Source organism: Neoarius graeffei, chromosome 1, assembly GCF_027579695.1.
Source record: "Neoarius graeffei isolate fNeoGra1 chromosome 1, fNeoGra1.pri, whole genome shotgun sequence".
In the NCBI taxonomy this organism is placed as follows: Eukaryota; Metazoa; Chordata; class Actinopteri; order Siluriformes; family Ariidae; genus Neoarius; species Neoarius graeffei.
In genome coordinates, this window is record NC_083569.1 from 64,177,514 (window position 1) to 64,195,836 (window position 18,323).

The window sequence follows — 18,323 nt, forward strand, 5'->3', positions numbered from 1 at the left end:
AAAATCATATTTTATTGTAGTAAATTCGTATTTTTGTAATCAAAACGACAAATCGTAATAAATACGATTTATTCGTAGTAGTTGCCAGCTATGAACATTAGACAGTACCAAAGTAGCGCATCCTAGAGTGACATAGGCCCTGTCCACATGGCAACGGATTCAGGTGACTCCGATACAATTGCTTATCGTTTAGGCCTGGCGTCCACATGGCACCGGCGTTTTGGGTACCCAAAACACAATCTTTTTGAGAACGGGTTCCAGAGTGGAAAGATCTGGCAACGTTGCCGTTGTGAAGTCGTCTGGATGAGTAGAACGGATTTGTTTACGATGACGTCACAACCACATGACTGTGAGTGCTTCACGCCGGGTAGAAGTGTAACGAATATCACCAGGAAAAAGCCTTACAGAGCACTAGTGAGAGTGAAACACGAGCTTGGATATTATTATTATTATTATTATTATTATGTTCAGTGTTAGTTCACAGTAGTAATGCAAGAAGCAGAATAGTGACAGTAATAGTGAAGCAAAAACATGCAATTGTACAAACACTGCAGCTCTACAGCAAAATATTCATTTATGAAATGGTCTGATTCTTAACACCAGTAGTGCCAATGATCTTCTCATTGCGATGCGAGTTGTCAACAAATCCTATAACTTGGTTCATGAAACGCGCTTACAAAATATTTTCACTGTGAATATTTATTGTGTAATGGTGCAATCCCGCCAGCAAAAATAGGGGAAAAAAGGAGCGATCTCACCTCTTCAGATGTTGATTTAAGTCCGACAATACATTCCTCAAAAAGGGCGTAGAGGAGCAAATTAATCCAATTTATTCTGGACCATTAAAGACGCCGCCTTCCGCGTAGAATCATACGTCATCCTCGCCGCCATATTGGAGAGGTCAAAGCGGAGAATAAAGATTAGCTGCGTTTAACTGTACCAACAGGTTTACCGTCCAAACGAGATCATATGGGATTACCTTTCACAGGTGAGAAACAACAAATTAATCCATCAACGTATATCATTCAATTTATTCCGGACCATTGAAGACGCCGCCTTCCACGTAGAATCATACGTCATCCTCGCCGCCATTTTGGAGAGGTCAAAGCGGAGAATAAAGATTAGCTGCGTTTAACTGTACCAACAGGTTTTCTGTCCAAACGAGATCACATGGGATTACCTTTCACAGGTGAGACTGGAAAAATACTTTTCATTGTATTTGGTCATTATAATGTAATTTTACAAACAGATTTTCCTGACTTTGTGGCTAATATGAAGTCTCGCGCATAATAGTTTATGCGCATGCGCCGTTACTTCTTCTATTGTTCTGGTGTCTCCGAAGGGACCGTCTTACAGCACCCCTAGAGGTGTGGCATGTGTATTGCATCGTTTTCAGCAAGCGTTGCGTTACCATATGGACCTGATATTTTACTGATCGTTGCCCATTTGGACGCGATATATTTTTAAATAACATCTCGTTGCCGTTGTCGTGTGGATGTAGCCTAAGGGGAAGGGCCAGCGCTTCAAGGACTCGTACCGAGAGGAGTTTCCCTTCATTTCTAAGTCAAGTAAGGGCGATCACGATGCGTTTTGTGCTCCATGTCGGTGAGACATTTATGTGGTGCAATAACATCAACTGTTGACTGAGTAAGCTCTAGTTTATTTCTCTAATGTGTACTTTGTCAAAAGTTATATGTGCCAATTGCATTGTTTGAAGTTTTTGCCTGATTCACTGACTATTTTCATACATTGTTGAAAAGAACTTTGCAAATTAATGTAAGATGATAGTTTAGTTTGTAGAATAAATTATGTCAAACTGTTTTGTTTTAGTGTGATTTTTTTCAGGGTAGTTTTGCTAGAAAGCTTAGGCGGCGCCCCCCCCCCCACCAAGACTCAGTACCCAACCTTGTATTACTATTTACAATTTCGGAATGTTGGCAGCTATGAATGTTTACTGTTTTTAAACATTTCTGTAATATTTCAAATGTTTGTATGTTAAGTGTGTCCTTTGTTTTAAATGTTTTGTATGAGTGGAGATCACTTGGCTGCACACCAAATCTACCTTTGGGTACAAATAAAGTTATCTAATCTAATGTGATGATCCAAAGCCTCTGTTGAGGTAGATTTTGTTTTGGGGTTTTTTTTTTTGGGGGGGGGGGGGGGGGGGTAAAGCTTGGTGCTGAAGGTTCTCAGAAGTTAGTCAGGGTCCCATTAGACCTGTGAAGAGGATCACTCATATTGGTATTAATTCTTCATTCTTCATTTTATCCTTAAGAGCCCAAGAAAATGGATTTGTCTGAAGAATTCCCGGAGCTTCCCAGTGGTCCTTTAGATGCTTACAGAAAAAGGGCGTCTTTTAACTGGAAGGAAATGTTGAGGTTCATGGAGGGAGAGGAAACAATTGCTTTCAAGGTAACAAGATAGATTTTTTTTTTTTTAAGTTGAATGTACAATGTAAAGTTTTAGTTGTGTGTGTACATGCATGTGTTTGTGAGAGATTTGTCTGTTATATTGTGATATACAGATCACAAGTATGCATTCATCCTATATTTTGTTAAACCCCCCCCCCCTTATCTCCCCATGCCTTGTCTCCAACCGACTGAGCAGCAGCACATTTTCCGCACCCTAGAGAACGACCCGCTTTTTGCCAGGCAGCCGGGCGAGGATGTCTCTCTGGAACGGAAGAGAGAGCTCACTTTTCGCCGTGCCAAACAGCTGTTTAAGTACAACTTCCTGACTGAGGATGAATTGATGCAGAATCCATGGAAGCTTACGGTCCTCAATGACTGCCTGGGCATGTACGACTGGTCCGTAGGGAACAAGTTCTTCCTCAGCAAAGGGGTGAGCTATTTAAAAACCATTTCTGCTGTTACCTTATTACGGTACCAATCAGAGGTTTAAGGGAGCCATTCTTTAATGCCACCTAAACCCTATTCACTCTGCTTGGGATACATGTTTGCACTATATTGAGAGGAGTTGTCTTTTTTTTTCCCCCCAGATGTTTGGACGTACTGTGGCGAACTCTGGATTTCAGAGGAACTTCAAATTGGTGCAGGATATTGAAAATATGATGGTAAAAGTTCTTTTCTGGCATATAATGATTCAAATATCTTCTTTAAGATCTGTTTCTGTCTCTTACTGGGCCAAGTAGTTTTATCCGGTCTTAAAATTATTCTTAGAATTTCGATGTATTCAGGTTTTCTGCCCTTAAATGCAGACAGGTAACGAATTAAAAAAGAAAAAAAAAACATTGTTACAGTGTCTTAGAGAGGTGATGCCAGTATGGTTCCACCAATAGTTCCTCACTTGGTGTTTTGACAATGCTAATGAAGAGCTCTGTCGATCACATTGCTCCAGAATCTCCTCCAGGTGTTCAGCAGGGCTGAGATCTGGCTTGGTGACTGTGAAGGCCATAGTATATTATTTGGATCAAACCTTGACGCGAGCCCTGTCCTGTGCATGGGGTGGAGTCATCTTGGAGGAGACCACTCCCATCGGGGGGTAGAAATGTTTCCTCATCGGATAAAGTCAAGTCAGTTTACATGTATTTACAGCTCTTTTAACAACATTGTCGCGCAGCAGCTTTACAGAAAAATAAAGACTTTAAATACAACCCCAATTCCAAAAAAGTTGGGACAAAGTACAAATTGTAAATAAAAATGGAATGCAATAATTTACAAATCTCAAAAACTGATATTGTATTCACAATAGAACATAGACAACATATCAAATGTCGAAAGTGAGACATTTTAAAATTTCATGCCAAATATTGGCTCATTTGAAATTTCATGACAGCAACACATCTCAAAAAAGTTGGGACAGGGGCAATAAGAGGCTGGAAAAGTTAAAGGTACAAAAAAGGAACAGCTGGAGGACCAAATTGCAACTCATTAGGTCAATTGGCAATAGGTCATTAACATGACTGGGTATAAAAAGAGCATCTTGGAGTGGCAGCGGCTCTCAGAAGTAAAGATGGGAAGAGGATCACCAATCCCCCTAATTCTGCGCCGACAAATAGTGGAGCAATATCAGAAAGGAGTTAGACAGTGTAAAACTGCAAAGAGTTTGAACATATCATCATCTACAGTCCATAATATCATCAAAAGATTCAGAGAATCTGGAAGAATCTCTGTGCGTAAGGGTCAAGGCCGGAAAACCATACTGGGTGCCCGTGATCTTCGGGCCCTTAGACGGCACTGCATCACATACAGGCATGCTTCTGTATTGGAAATCACAAAATGGGCTCAGGAATATTTCCAGAGAACATTATCTGTGAACACAATTCACCGTGCCATCCGCCATTGCCAGCTAAAACTCTATAGTTCAAAGAAGAAGCCGTATCTAAACATGATCCAGAAGCGCAGATGTCTTCTCTGGGCCAAGGCTCATTTAAAATGGACTGTGGCAAAGTGGAAAACTGTTCTGTGGTCAGACGAATCAAAATTTGAAGTTCTTTATGGAAATCAGGGACGCCGTGTCATTCGGACTAAAGAGGAGAAGGACGACCCAAGTTGTTATCAGCGCTCAGTTCAGAAACCTGCATCTCTGATGGTATGGGGTTGCATTAGTGCGTGTGGCATGGGCAGCTTACACTTCTGGAAAGACACCATCAATGCTGAAAGGTATATCCAGGTTCTAGAGCAACATATGCTCCCATCCAGACGACGTCTCTTTCAGGGAAGACCTTGCATTTTCCAACATGACAATGCCAAACCACATACTGCATCAATCACAGCATCATGGCTGCGTAGAAGAAGGGTCCGGGTACTGAACTGGCCAGCCTGCAGTCCAGATCTTTCACCCATAGAAAACATTTGGTGCATCATAAAATGGAAGATACGACAAAAAAGACCTAAGACAGTTGAGCAACTAGAATCCTACATTAGACAAGAATGGGTTAACATTCCTATCCCTAAACTTGAGCAACTTGTCTCCTCAGTCCCCAGACGTTTACAGACTGTTGTAAAGAGAAAAGGGGATGTCTCACAGTGGTAAACATGACCTTGTCCCAACTTTTTTGAGATGTGTTGTTGTCATGAAATTTAAAATCACCTAATTTTTCTCTTTAAATGATACATTTTCTCAGTTTAAACATTTGATATGTCATCTATGTTCTATTCTGAATAAAATATGGAATTTTGAAACTTCCACATCATTGCATTCCGTTTTTATTTACAATTTGTACTTTGTCCCAACTTTTTTGGAATCGGGGTTGTATATGAGCTAATTTTATCCCTAATAAATGTATTTATCCTTACAGATAGGTGACAAATTAAAAAGGGGAAAAAAATCCATTGTTAGTGTCTTAGCAAGGTGGTGCCAGTATGGTTTCATCAATAGTTCCTCAAATGATATTTGGACAATGCTAGTGAAGAGTGATCCGGAATGAAGGTGATCAGTAAGAGTAACTTTGTAATGATTCTTCACTTTAAGGGGACATGTATTTTCAAACCATGCCAGTAAATTCCCTCCCTCAAATCATCAGCTTTTTTTCCCCTTATTTTTTACCTGTTTGTACTGTATATTTAACAATTATTGCATGAAATTGAGTCGTACATGAGGTGATGGATGATGAGATTGAGTGGAATAATTGTTTTATTCTATCCACATTCACTGGATTTTGAGAACCGGAGCATTTTTATTTTTTGCAAATTCGATAAATAAAACCTTTATACAAAATGTCCGACAAAATCGTTATGCCCGACTTGTAAACAAACCGGCAAAATGACAGTAGCAATTTGTGAAAAATGCTATAATAATTCTTGAAAAATAAACAAGATATGTTCTTCCCATCAAATACTTTCATTCCATTTTTTAAATTTTTATTTTTTGGGGTTTTGTTTTCAAGTAGAGTTTTTATTTCGTTCTCGGTTGATTCAGCAACACGCTCCGCCATTTTGTTTTTCTCTACTCACCGTATATAAGCTGATAGCCTAGTAGTAGAGTAGCCAATCGGAGCATGCGATTGCTCATATCTAGTGAATGTGGATAGAATAATAGGTGTTATAGGTTGTATTTAGAAAGAATTGAAGGACAGTACAGTGGTGCTTGAAAGTTTGTGAACCCTTTAGAATTTTCTGTATTTCCGCATAAATATGACCTAAAACAACATCAGATTTTCACACAAGTCCTAAAAGTAGATAAAGAGAACCCAGTTAAACAAATGAGGCAAAAATATTATACTTGGTCATTTATTTATTGAGGAAAATGATCCAATATTACATATCTGTGAGTGGCAAAAGTATGTGAACCTCTAGGATTAGCAGTTAATTTGAAGGTGAAATTAGAGTCAGGTGTTTTCAATCAATGGGATGACAATCAGGTGTGAGTGGGCACCCTGTTTTATTTAAAGAACAGGGATCTGTCAAAGTCTGATCTTCACAACACATGTTTGTGGAAGTGTATCATGGCACGAACAAAGGAGATTTCTGAGGACCTCAGAAAAAGCATTGTTGATGCTCATCATGCTGGAAAAGGTTACAAAACCATCTCTAAAGAGTTTGGACTCCACCAATCCACAGTCAGACAGATTGTGTACAAATGGAGGAAATTCAAGACCATTGTTACCCTCCCCAGGAGTGGTCGACCAACAAAGATCACTCCAAGAGCAAGGCATGTAATAGTCGGTGAGGTCACAAAGGACCCCAGGGTAACTTCTAAGCAACTGAAGGCCTCTCTCACATTGGCTAATGTTAATGTTCATGAGTCCACCATCAGGAGAACACCAAACAGCAATGGTGTGCATGGCAGGGTTGCAAGGAGAAAGCCACTGCTCTCCAAAAAGAACATTGCTGCTTGTCTGCAGTTTGCTAAATATCACGTGGACAAGCCAGAAGGCTATTGGAAAAATGTTTTGTGGACGGATGAGACCAAAATAGAACCTTTTGGTTTAAATGAGAAGCGTTATGTTTGGAGAAAGGAAAACACTGCATTCCAGCATAAGAACCTTATCCCATCTGTGAAACATGGTGGTGGTAGTATCATGGTTTGGGCCTGTTTTGCTGCATCTGGGCCAGGACGGCTTGCCATCATTGATGGAACAATGAATTCTGAATTATACCAGCGAATTCTAAAGGAAAATGTCAGGACATCTGTCCATGAACTGAATCTCAAGAGAAGGTGGGTCATGCAGCAAGACAACAACCCTAAGCACACAAGTCGTTCTACCAAAGAATGGTTAAAGAAGAATAAAGTTAATGTTTTGGAATGGCCAAGTCAAAGTCCTGACCTTAATCCAATGGAAATGTTGTGGAAGGACCTGAAGCGAGCAGTTCATGTGAGGAAACCTACCAACATCCCAGAGTTGAAGCTGTTCTGTATGGAGGAATAGGCTAAAATTCCTCCAAGCCGGTGTGCAGGACTGATCAACAGTTACCAGAAACGTTTAGCTGCAGTTATTGCTGCACAAGGGGGTCACACCAGATACTGAAAGCAAAGGTTCACATACTTTTGGATCATTTTCCTCAATAAATAAATAACCAAGTATAATATTTTTGTCTCATTTGTTTAACTGGGTTCTCTTTCTCTACTTTTAGGACTTGTGTGAAAATCTGATGATGTTTTAGGTCATATTTATGCAGAAATATAGAAAATTCTAAAGGGTTCACAAACTTTCAAGCACCACTGTAGATGCACTTGACAGTTTTTGCTTAGAAACCTATTTACTTGAGCTGTGACGCTAACAGTAAATTTACCTTGAAGATACCTGATTAATTACAGCAGCCAGTCCGACATGCCTTGTGCCCCATGACATCTTCAGCTATGCAAATATGCCATGTTTTGCTACGTAAATTAGAACTAATTTTTGGCATTGCAACTTTTTTTTTTTTAACTAAGCTTTACTTTTATGAAAGAGAGCATTTTTATATTTTGAAATGGGCAGCTTTTTAAATGTATGGCCGAGGCTTAATTCCACATTGCTTCCTATTTAACACTGAACTGCATTATTACTACTACTGTTACTATTTTCTGCTGTATTCATGACACTGAGTAGGGAGCCTTTTTGGGAATTTTGCTAAATGTGACAAAGCAATCTATTTATTTTGTGATCATTCACATAATAAGAAGTACATTTTCAAGACAGTGCTAAATATTGGCACTAATGCTAACGTTGAGACAATGCTAAACTGGATTTCTCATTGTCATTGTGATGACTTGAAAGGGCCAATCCAGTGACGATAATTAGCAACAACTGACTTCCGACTTATGAGAACACGGTGCATTTGGTGCAATTTTGTGCATTTGGGTTCTACAAAGCCATGGCCTAATGGTTAGAGAAGCAGTTTTGGGACCAAAAGGTAGTTGGTTCGATTCCCTGGACCAGTAGGAATGGCTGAAGTGTCCTTGAGCAAGGCAGCTAACCCCCAACTGCTCCCCAGGCTGCTCTGGGTATGTTGTATGTCGCTCTGGATAAGAGCGTCTGCTAAACACCTGTAATATACTCAGCAAAAATAAAAACTTGACACTCATTATTTTTCAAATAGTGTTTAGAAACTTTTCTTGAAAGAGTTTTTGTTGTGATTATGGTTAAATGCATTGTCAAGGGCATTACGTCACACATTCATTCTACTGGTCGGGCCTATGTAGCACGTGCAAGAGCACTGCATGCTAAAATCACGTTTCCACGTGACACAAGTGACGTGACCTATTGATACACGTGCAATTGATCTCACGGTAGCAGAGTAGAGTGTCATCTCAGAAAAACAAGGTTTTATGGTTAATTATTCGTTAATTTGCAATGCCACGACTGTCAAACATTCAGCGTGAACGTGCCATTGGCATGCTGAATACGGGAACATCCGTCACTGACGTTGCGAGGGTTATGGGATGCAGTCGACAGACCATCCATAATCTCCAGACACGTCTCCATCAAACTGGCACCACAGCCGACTGCCCCCGTCCTGGTCGACCACGTGTGACGTCACACGCAGAAGACCGACAGATTGTCTTACGTCATTTGCGTAATCGGTTTGTCACTGCCACATCCACTGGGAATGAATTGTTTGGAGGTCGAGTGACTGCCCAAACCATTCGAAATCGCCTGCGCTCTGCTCTGCATTAAGTTGTGACTCACAGTTTTTGATCATGGACATTGTCGTCGCATTTCCGGTGGAACCGATTCCATGACAAACATGATCTGTATGCTATAGCATCTTTAATGACAAGATAATTGAATACAATCGTTATTTCAAACCTATTTTCCAAAATGTTCAAATTATTGACTTTGAAACGAGTGTAAAGTTTTTATTTTTGTTGAGTTTATAATGTAAGAGGCAATTCCTGCTGCATTTTATTTCTGTGTATTTAGATATTCGGATGTTTTGCGCTGACAGAACTGAGCCACGGCAGCAACACAAGGCTCATGAGAACAACAGCTACATATGACCCCAGCAGCCAGGTACACTTTCACAATACAGTGACGTGACAATAAGTTGTAGATTTTGCTGTGCGCAAATAAATGCGTACTAAAGAACTCTGAGAGCACTACATTTAGGATCGAACTCTTATCCTGTGTTGAGTGCTGTCTGCGTCATCTTTAGTCTTCTGTCTTAACCATGCAGCTGTATTATGGCTTAACTCTCATTTTTAAAAGACGCTTCTTTGTGAATTTTCCCATCAATAGCTTCAAGTGAAAGTGCATATTGAAGATAAAGGTGTTGCATACACTTGAAATCCTCGACCATATGAACGTACTAGATCGGTGGTGCTGTCTCATAGGAAGCCACAGAGTTTCTGGCGCCTTTACATTTGAGCCCAAACAAATACAACGTGGATTAAATTGTTGTTTTAGACACTGATTTTATTTGAAATATTGTGTTACCTTGCAGACCGCTCATAAATTCACTGATGATGAAAGAAGAATTAAATATTTTGGAAAACCGGTCAAGACAGTCATCACTCGCTCTTAGGATTTCTTGTACTTTCTCCCTGGTTCTCTGTGAAGTGTTAAAGTTCAAAACTGCATGACATTTTTAAATAACATTGAAATGTTTCACAGAGCAGTTACTGTATTTAAGGCTTATTAGTTAAAAAAAATAATAAAGACAGCATTGAAACGCAATGCAATATAATATTTCTAATTTAGTATATGACATGCCACCTATTTGTAAAAATGTTGCATGTTTAATGCCATTATTTCCATGGTTTAATTGGTGTTTGTTAAATAAGAGTTCAGTGAAAGAAAACAAATATTTTCAGTAAGTACAGATGGTTTCTCCAGTCTTGATGATGATCTGGTGCCTGTGGCGGAGACTATTTATGTAACTGTTTATATTAAAAAAAAAAATCCTTCGGAAGTCTCTACCTGTGTCATATGGGTAATCAGAGTGACGGTACCAAATTTTACTGCAGTTTTGAATGAAGAATAATTTATAAGCCCACACATGCGCACGCACACACTTTTGTTTTTCTTTCTCTCTTACTTTGTCTGCATTTTCTCAAATAGGAGTTTGTAATAAACTCCCCAGACTTTGAGGCAGCGAAATTCTGGGTTGGAAACCTAGGGAAAAATGCCACCCATGCTGTTGTGTTTGCTCAGCTTTACACACCTGATGGAGTCTGTCACGGCCTGCACTCTTTTGTGGTTCAGGTACTTCCTGTTTCTGATTCAGACTAATTTGGTTGGCATGACCTAATCTGTTTATTTACTGGAATTAATAAGTGTGCGCTTTTAATAAGTGTGTGACTAAAACTTGGGCTGGCTATTTCAGCGTTGTGATGCACCGTCTTGTCATGTGGTATTAATATTGCAGGTTAGAGATCCCAAAACGTTACTGGCAATGCCGGGGGTAATGGTTGGAGACATGGGAAAGAAATTGGGCCAAAACGGACTGGACAACGGGTGAGTTTTGTGCTCCAGAGGTAAAAGGGCTTGTTTGATGGTACTACCACGAGATGGCAGGGTGTATAAGGTGAAATGATCTGGACACTGTTGACTGTTTTAGCTCGCGCATACAGAACTGTGCAAAAGTCTGAAGTACGCTTTTTTATCTCTCATCTCATCTCATTATCTCCAGCCGCTTTATCCTGTAGATTTCTGTTTTATGACTTCTACATGGGGCGGCACGGTGGTGTAGTGGTTAGTGCTGTCGCCTCACAGCAAGAAGGTCTGGGTTCGAGCCCCGTGGCCGGCGAGGCCCTTTCTGTGAGGAGTTTGCATGTTCTCCCCGTGTCCACGTGGGTTTCCTCCGGGTGCTCCGGTTTCCCCCACAGTCCAAAGACATGCAGGTTAGGTTAACTGGTGACTCTAAATTGACCGTAGGTGTGAATGTGAGTGTGAATGGTTGTCTGTGTCTATGTGTCAGCCCTGTGATGACCTGGCGACTTGTCCAGGGTGTACCCCGCCTTTCGCCCGTAGTCAGCTGGGATAGGCTCCAGCTTGCCTGTGACCCTGTAGAACAGGATAAAGCGGCTAGAGATAATGAGATGAGATCAGACTTCTACATGATCGAGTTAATACACAAACATTTTAGAGTTCCAAATGTTCGTTTTCCAGCACAAAATTAAACATTACAGAAAAAAAATGTTTTGTATCTGAGCAGCATATTACATAAGAGAGCACTTTTCAGATTAAAAAAGAAAACATAATGAAGGCTGCTGGGTTTTGGTGCAAAATGAAGAAGCGAGTGTGACGGTCAAAGTGTCCAGAAGAACTGTGGCTGGTTCTGTAAGACGCTCAGTAAAACCTGCAGCTCATTTCCGCATCAAACTGCACTCACTGTACCCAAGACTGCCTTGTTTTTTTTTTTAAAGCAATGGGTCGTCTCACACCAAATATTGACTGTTTTTCATTTATTATAGCTTACTGTTTATAGTATTTTTAATTTTTATTTGTTTTAAATGTTGAAACGTTTCCTTTCATTATTTTTAAACTATTTTTGGTCTACAGTATTTCTTTACATGTGCCTAAGACTACTGCGCAGTACTGTATGTCAGAGTATGTGTTTGTGTCTGCGTAACGTTTTGATGGTTTGTGTCTTCCAGTTTTGCAGTTTTCCACAATGTGAGAATCCCTCGGGAAAATCTGCTCAACAGAACTGGAGACGTGACACCTGATGGACAATACGTGACCCGTTTCAAGGTCAGCACACTACCATGTTCTATAAAAGCGACCAGTACCAGAGCACCTGTTCAAACAAGACCACAATCAGGAAAATGAAAAAAGATTCCAAGCAATTTTTTTTTGGCATGAACTTATACAATATGTAAAATATACTTAGAACTTGTTCCAGTTTAACTTTCTAACAAACCAAATCACTTCGATTTGTATGGAGTGTGGAACTTCCACACACGATTGTGCCAGCAGTGGTGCGAGCCGTTAGGAAGAATCCTTATGAGCCATAAAGGGGGGGAAAAAACCTGTCTGTGTTTCTAGTCGCCATGCTAGAAGTACATGGAAGTTTTCATTTTAAACAAACAGTGCTGGTGCTGCAAAGCTATCCACCTTTTAGAATGATGAAAATATGTTAAGAGGACTTTAGAAAAGCACGCAGAATGTTTCAGCCAAGATCCTGTCATATGTCCGAGTGCTGCGTGACTAATCGTTAAGTGTTTTGCTTGTTGGAAGTGTCACGCAAAGCCTCAAAGAGTACCTTCCTTCCTTTTCTCTCTCAGGATCCTAATAAACGCTTTGGGGCCTCACTAGGCGCCTTGTCTGGAGGAAGAGTGTCCATATCTAGAATGGCAGTGGTCAATCTGAAGTTGGCCTTGACGATCGCTGTGCGTTTCTCAGCTACACGACGCCAGTTTGGGCCTAAAGATGATGAAGAGCTCCCAGTACTGGAGTACCAGCTACAGGTGCATTTCTTAAAGCTGTCCATCTCACTGATTCACCTTTTATGAGAAAACAAGGCATAACAGACTAGTTGTGAAGCTTCCCAGCACTGGCGAGTGAACACGACCAGTGTTCACTAATTACACTCTCATGATGTTCGCCTATTCTTTACTATGGCAGCATATTCTCATCTCATCTCATTATCTCTAGCCGCTTTATCCTTCTACAGGGTCGCAGGCAAGCTGGAGCCTATCCCAGCTGACTACGGGCGAAAGGCAGGGTACACCCTGGACAAGTCGCCAGGTCATCACAGGGCTGAGACATAGACACAGACAACCATTCACACTCACATTCACACCTACGGTCAATTTAGAGTCACCAGTTAACCTAACCTGCATGTCTTTGGACTGTGGGGGAAACCGGAGCACCCGGAGGAAACCCACGCGGACACGGGGAGAACATGCAAACTCCACACAGAAAGGCCCTCGCCGGCCCCGGGGCTCGAACCCGGACCTTCTTGCTGTGAGGCGACAGCGCTAACCACTACACCACCGTGCCACCCTGGCAGCATATTGTTGAAGAATAAATTTTGAAATATAAAAGGACCCATAAATGATATAATTTAAGCATAATAACAGTTAACAAATAAAAACTTTTGAGCAGAACAGCCAAGAAGTTCAACTTCTCACTGCAAAAACACATGAACTGAAAATAGTATTTTCATGATGATATAAAATAATGCCAATGAGATAAAAACATAAAGTATCTAAGAATTTGCTAAGAAGATTTTGATTGTGTTCAGTATTTTATTTATTTATTTATTTATTTAATAAAGGAATACCCTAAGCTACAGCTCTCTTTTCAATCTGCATGGTAGATTTGGCACGGTTTTATGCTGGTGTCACGGTCTGAATTGACCAGGTAAATTTATACTGTAGCAGCCACGGTCTGAATTTACCACAGTATAAATTTACCAACTTGGTATAATTAGGCCTAGTCTGAATTTACCAGCCTAATATGAGATTTATGTTGATGTTCATACTTGAATTATTTACACTTTATCTTGATGAATATTAATTTGTTTAAGTAAGACTCCTCATGATTATAATAATTTAGTTATTCTCTCAAATTTACCAACTTGGTGTAATTAGACTGCTGTCATTGGGCCTCGTCAGAATTTACCAGCCCAATATGATAGGAGATTTATGATCATACTTGATCCACAAATACATTTTCACTTTATCTTGATGAATATTGATTTGTTTGAGTGAGACTCATCATGATTATAATATAGTTATTCTGTCAAATTTACCAACCTGGTATAATTAGACTGCTGTCATTGGACCTAGTCAGAATTTGCCAGCCCAATATGATATGGGATTTACGTTCATACTTGATCCACAAATAAATTATTTTCACTTTATCTTGATGAATGAATGAATGACCCGTGTTTTAGTTCCAGTTTATGCACTAAGTAGGCTGATCAGAACCAGCCAGCAGCCAGGAATGATGAACTTTATCTTCATGAATATTGATTTGTTTAAGTATATATGAAAGAGCGAAGTCAGAATGTAAAGTATTTTGAACAACTTTATTAACTTCATTTACACATATACTAATAAAATTCAATCCAAACCATTCTTGTCTACTGATCATCAAATCCCACAATTGTAGTCACAATTCGCGTTCTATTAGTCCACAAATGTGTTGAAATGCTCGGTACAAAATCGCAGCAAGAAATGGTAAATTTAGACTTCCCGGAAGTTGACTGGGAAAAAAATCGGTCTGCGCATGGTAAATTTATACCAGCGCACGATCAGACTGTGACACCGGATGCCCTTCCTGATGCAACCCTCTCCAATTTATCCGGGCTTGGGACCGGCACCAAGAGTGCGCTTATGCACCCCCAGTGGCTGGATCAGAGCAGTGCAAGACATGTATGAGAACAGTGAAACAGCAGTGAGGTGTGCAATTGGAACGACTGAATGGTTCAAGGTGAAGGTGGGACTTCATCAAGGATCTGCTTTGAGTCCTTTCTTGTTTGCCATAGTGATGGATAGCTTGACGGACGAAGTGAGACGAGTCACCATGGAACGTGATGTTTGCGGATGATATTGTGATATGTGGTGAAAGTAGAAAGGAGGTTGAGTTGGGTTTGGAGAGATGGAGGTATGCATTGGAACAAAGAGGAATGAAGGTGAGCAGGAGCACAACAGAATACATGTGCATCAGTGAGAATGGGGATGAGAGTGTAGTGAAGATGCAAGGAGTAGACATAAAGAAAGTTGGTGAATTCAATTACCTGGGGTCAACTGTGCAGGAAAATGGGGGCTGCGATAGTGAGGTGAGAAAGAGAGTGCAGGCAGGGTGGAGCAGTTGGAGAATTATTTCAGGAGTCATTTGTGATAGGAAAGTCCCAGCAAAAGTGAAAGGTAAGATGTATAAGACAGTAGTGAGACCAGCTGTGATGTCTGGATTGGAGACCGTACCCTTAACGAAGAGACAGGAGGTGGAGTTGAGGATGTTAAAGTGCATATCCTGGACCAATTTCTTTTTTTTTTATGAAAGGATGTCCCTTTACACACTCATCCAGAAGGGTAATTTTGCACAAGGCCATCTGTCTACAGTAGAAAAAAATAAAATAACGCGTCTGGAAACATCCCAAGGGAGTCTGGAGCCAGATTCGTGACGTCACCTGCGGAAGCGCCAGCAGGCTGCGAGGGCTTGTGCAGTTTCAGTGCACAGCCTGTGTAGACCAAGCGCTCCCATTTCTCTCTCATTGTCCGGTCTTTTGGAAAACAATGAGTACTAATCCCATCAAGATTGGTGTTGCTACACCCTCCTACGATACATCTGTTAACCATTTTAATAATTACGTGATAACGTTGAAGAAATTTGCAGAAAACCACCAGGTCGTTTTCTCATAAACAAACCAGCGCTGACGTAGGATTCAGAAGGAGGCGTCCTGTACGTGGCGTCCTGAAAATCAATGTTTGCCAGGAAATCCAAATGCCAAGTTTTTTCAGAGGCGGACCAATTCAACTCAAATGGCTTGATTTCAACTGAATTTTTCTGGTATTGCGCAAGGTAAAAAAAAAACTGCACAAAATGCAAAATGTGACCGATATTTGACCAAAGTTTAATGTAAAATAGGAGAATTACATTGATCTTGCTTGTGAATTTACCCAAGATGTGCCCTTTAAGGTTTGCGATAGGAGTGACAAGGTTGGACAGGATAAGGAACAAACACATCAGAGGGACAGCACATGTGGAGAGCTTGGGAATTAAGCTAAGAGAGATGAGACTGAGATGGTATGGGCACATCCTGAGAAGAGATGCAGAGCATGTTGGAAGAAGAATGTTGAGGATGGAGCTGCCAGGCACACAAAAATGAGGAAGGCCAAAGAGGAGATACATGGATGTGGTAAGAGAGGACATAAAAGTGGCAGGTGTGGTACAGAAGGATGCATAAGACAGGGAGCAATGGAGACGAAAGATCCGCTGTGGTGACCCCTAATCGGGAGCAGCCAAAAGAAGAAAGAAGACCCTAAGCTACAGCTCTAGTATGATTTATTTTTAATTTTATTTACTTTTTAATTTTATTAGCTTTGCCATCAATCCTAAAATTAATAAAATAAGTAATAAAAATCTTTACAAGTTAAAGGGGGGGAAAGAAAAAAAATTTACTTATGGCAGGGTAACCACAACAATGTTAACTAGTTACTGTGGGTCCAAGGTCTTTAAAATAATAATAAATAACTATATATTACGAACAAAGTAGTCTACCGACAACATAAGACGAGACGTGCAAGACTAGGGACTAAATTACATTTCAGACATGTAGATTTTAAAATGTGATGGTTGTTGCAATCATAATTATTTCAAGCAAAAACATAATTCAACGTTGTAGATTTGTCCATGTTTAAATTCAGAAAGTCATTGACTTTCAAAGAATGCTTTTGAGACCAAAAAAAAGGTCCCAAAAATAAGTCCTGCATCTGAGCTCAGAAATATATTTATGTATTCCTTCATCGACCAACAAATCGACCCTATTTTCTCCTAATTTAGTATTGTTCTCTCATACGATGGCTACAAATCAGAAAGGAGGGCAAACGTGAAGCCACCATATCTTTTTGAAGTGCACTAAAAGCAGATCTGTCCTGTTCAGTATGCATGAGCTCAGACTGGTTGTGCTCTGATTGCCAGGGGACACAGTTATGTCATTCCTTCCATCCAGAGAGCAGGGCCAGTTACACTTTCTCAGACTCTCAGCCAAGTATGGTCAAGACATTGCAAATTCATGATAAACCCTTCAGTGGTTTGAATTCTTTACTGCTGGGCAACTTGAGGCCTTATCCTTTTTTTTTTTTTAAAGACCATGGACTTCCCTTATTTTTGTAGGCGAACATGAATGCATTAAAATAGAGGATCTTGAGTAAAGTGTGCGAATGCCTGTTCAGGATAACATTTTTGGTCGCGTGCGTATGTGCTCTGTTGCAGCAATGGCGACTTATACCATATGTGGCAGCAGTCTATGCACTGGACATGTTCACGAAATCGTTTACCATGAACTTCGTGGAGTTTCAAATTGGTCTCTTGATGAAGGACAGCAGTGACAGACAGGTAGATGTCAAGTTACAGTCCATTTAGTTTAATAATTTCCTAAGCATTCAAGTACAAATACTGAGGATCTTTTATTTCTTCTCAGAGATTGTTTGTTTGTTTGTTTGTTTGTGTGTGTGTGTGTGTGTGTGTGCGCGCGTGCTGTGCTCTATAAGGCTGAGCTGGGGAAAGAGATTCATGCTATTTCATGCTCCATTAAGCCGCTGAGTTCATGGATGGCTCAACGGGGCATTCAGGAATGCCGGGAAGCCTGTGGAGGGCATGGATACCTGGCCAGTGAGTTTTAACCTAGCTACCCTGCACAAGAAACTAAATCCACATCTACATTAAGAGGCAGCAAGTCCCGTATGTCAACCACAGTTGATCTTTGGATGTGAAATATTGAACTTTGGGCATACAAACTACAGGTTTTAGATGTTCTGTTAGGAAATAATGGTACCCAAAAAGTTATTGTAGAATTATTTATCACCTTGCTCCTTTTTATTTTACAAACTTGATTTCAATACTGTTTAAATGTTTTGATTGGTCTCCCCCCAGCATATAACGTGAGGGGATATAGCTATCGCTCTGTCCGTCTGTCTGTAAACATTTTAGCTTCCAGAGCATAACTCAAAACCTATTAGGAATTTTTTTTTTCACGAAACCTGACCGTTATGTTAAGTGACTAGAGGAGTTGTGCCTTTTGGGATTTCTGTGATTTTATTTATTTATCTATCTATTTGCCGTATTTCCATGGTAACCAATTCACCTTAGGAAAATTTGGATTGGGGCCCGGGGGGATACGTCATCTCCTGATGACTCTTGTGTTATAAGTAGACACTCACTATTTATGAGCGAAGAACCAAATTCATGGATCTAAAGTTGTAAAAGAAAGGGATGGTGACGTCCAACAGTCTGCTATAAGGCTGGCCCAAGCAATTTACTGGAC

At 40.4% G+C, this 18,323-nt stretch overlaps 1 protein-coding gene across 3 annotated transcripts in view; it reads left to right on the plus strand.

Annotated features, from left to right (window-relative positions):
• Positions 1 to 18,323, plus strand: part of acox3 (acyl-CoA oxidase 3, pristanoyl) — a 55,266-nt gene that overhangs the window by 12,453 nt on the left and 24,490 nt on the right. For all 3 annotated transcript variants that reach the window (XM_060914449.1, XM_060914621.1, XM_060914537.1), the window contains 10 exons: positions 2,276 to 2,412; positions 2,608 to 2,841; positions 2,999 to 3,073; positions 9,308 to 9,397; positions 10,445 to 10,588; positions 10,752 to 10,840; positions 11,983 to 12,079; positions 12,613 to 12,795; positions 17,273 to 17,395; positions 17,551 to 17,671. In XM_060914449.1, coding sequence (XP_060770432.1) covers positions 2,276 to 2,412; positions 2,608 to 2,841; positions 2,999 to 3,073; positions 9,308 to 9,397; positions 10,445 to 10,588; positions 10,752 to 10,840; positions 11,983 to 12,079; positions 12,613 to 12,795; positions 17,273 to 17,395; positions 17,551 to 17,671 — 1,293 coding nt within the window. The remainder of the gene's footprint in view (positions 1 to 2,275; positions 2,413 to 2,607; positions 2,842 to 2,998; positions 3,074 to 9,307; positions 9,398 to 10,444; positions 10,589 to 10,751; positions 10,841 to 11,982; positions 12,080 to 12,612; positions 12,796 to 17,272; positions 17,396 to 17,550; positions 17,672 to 18,323) is intronic.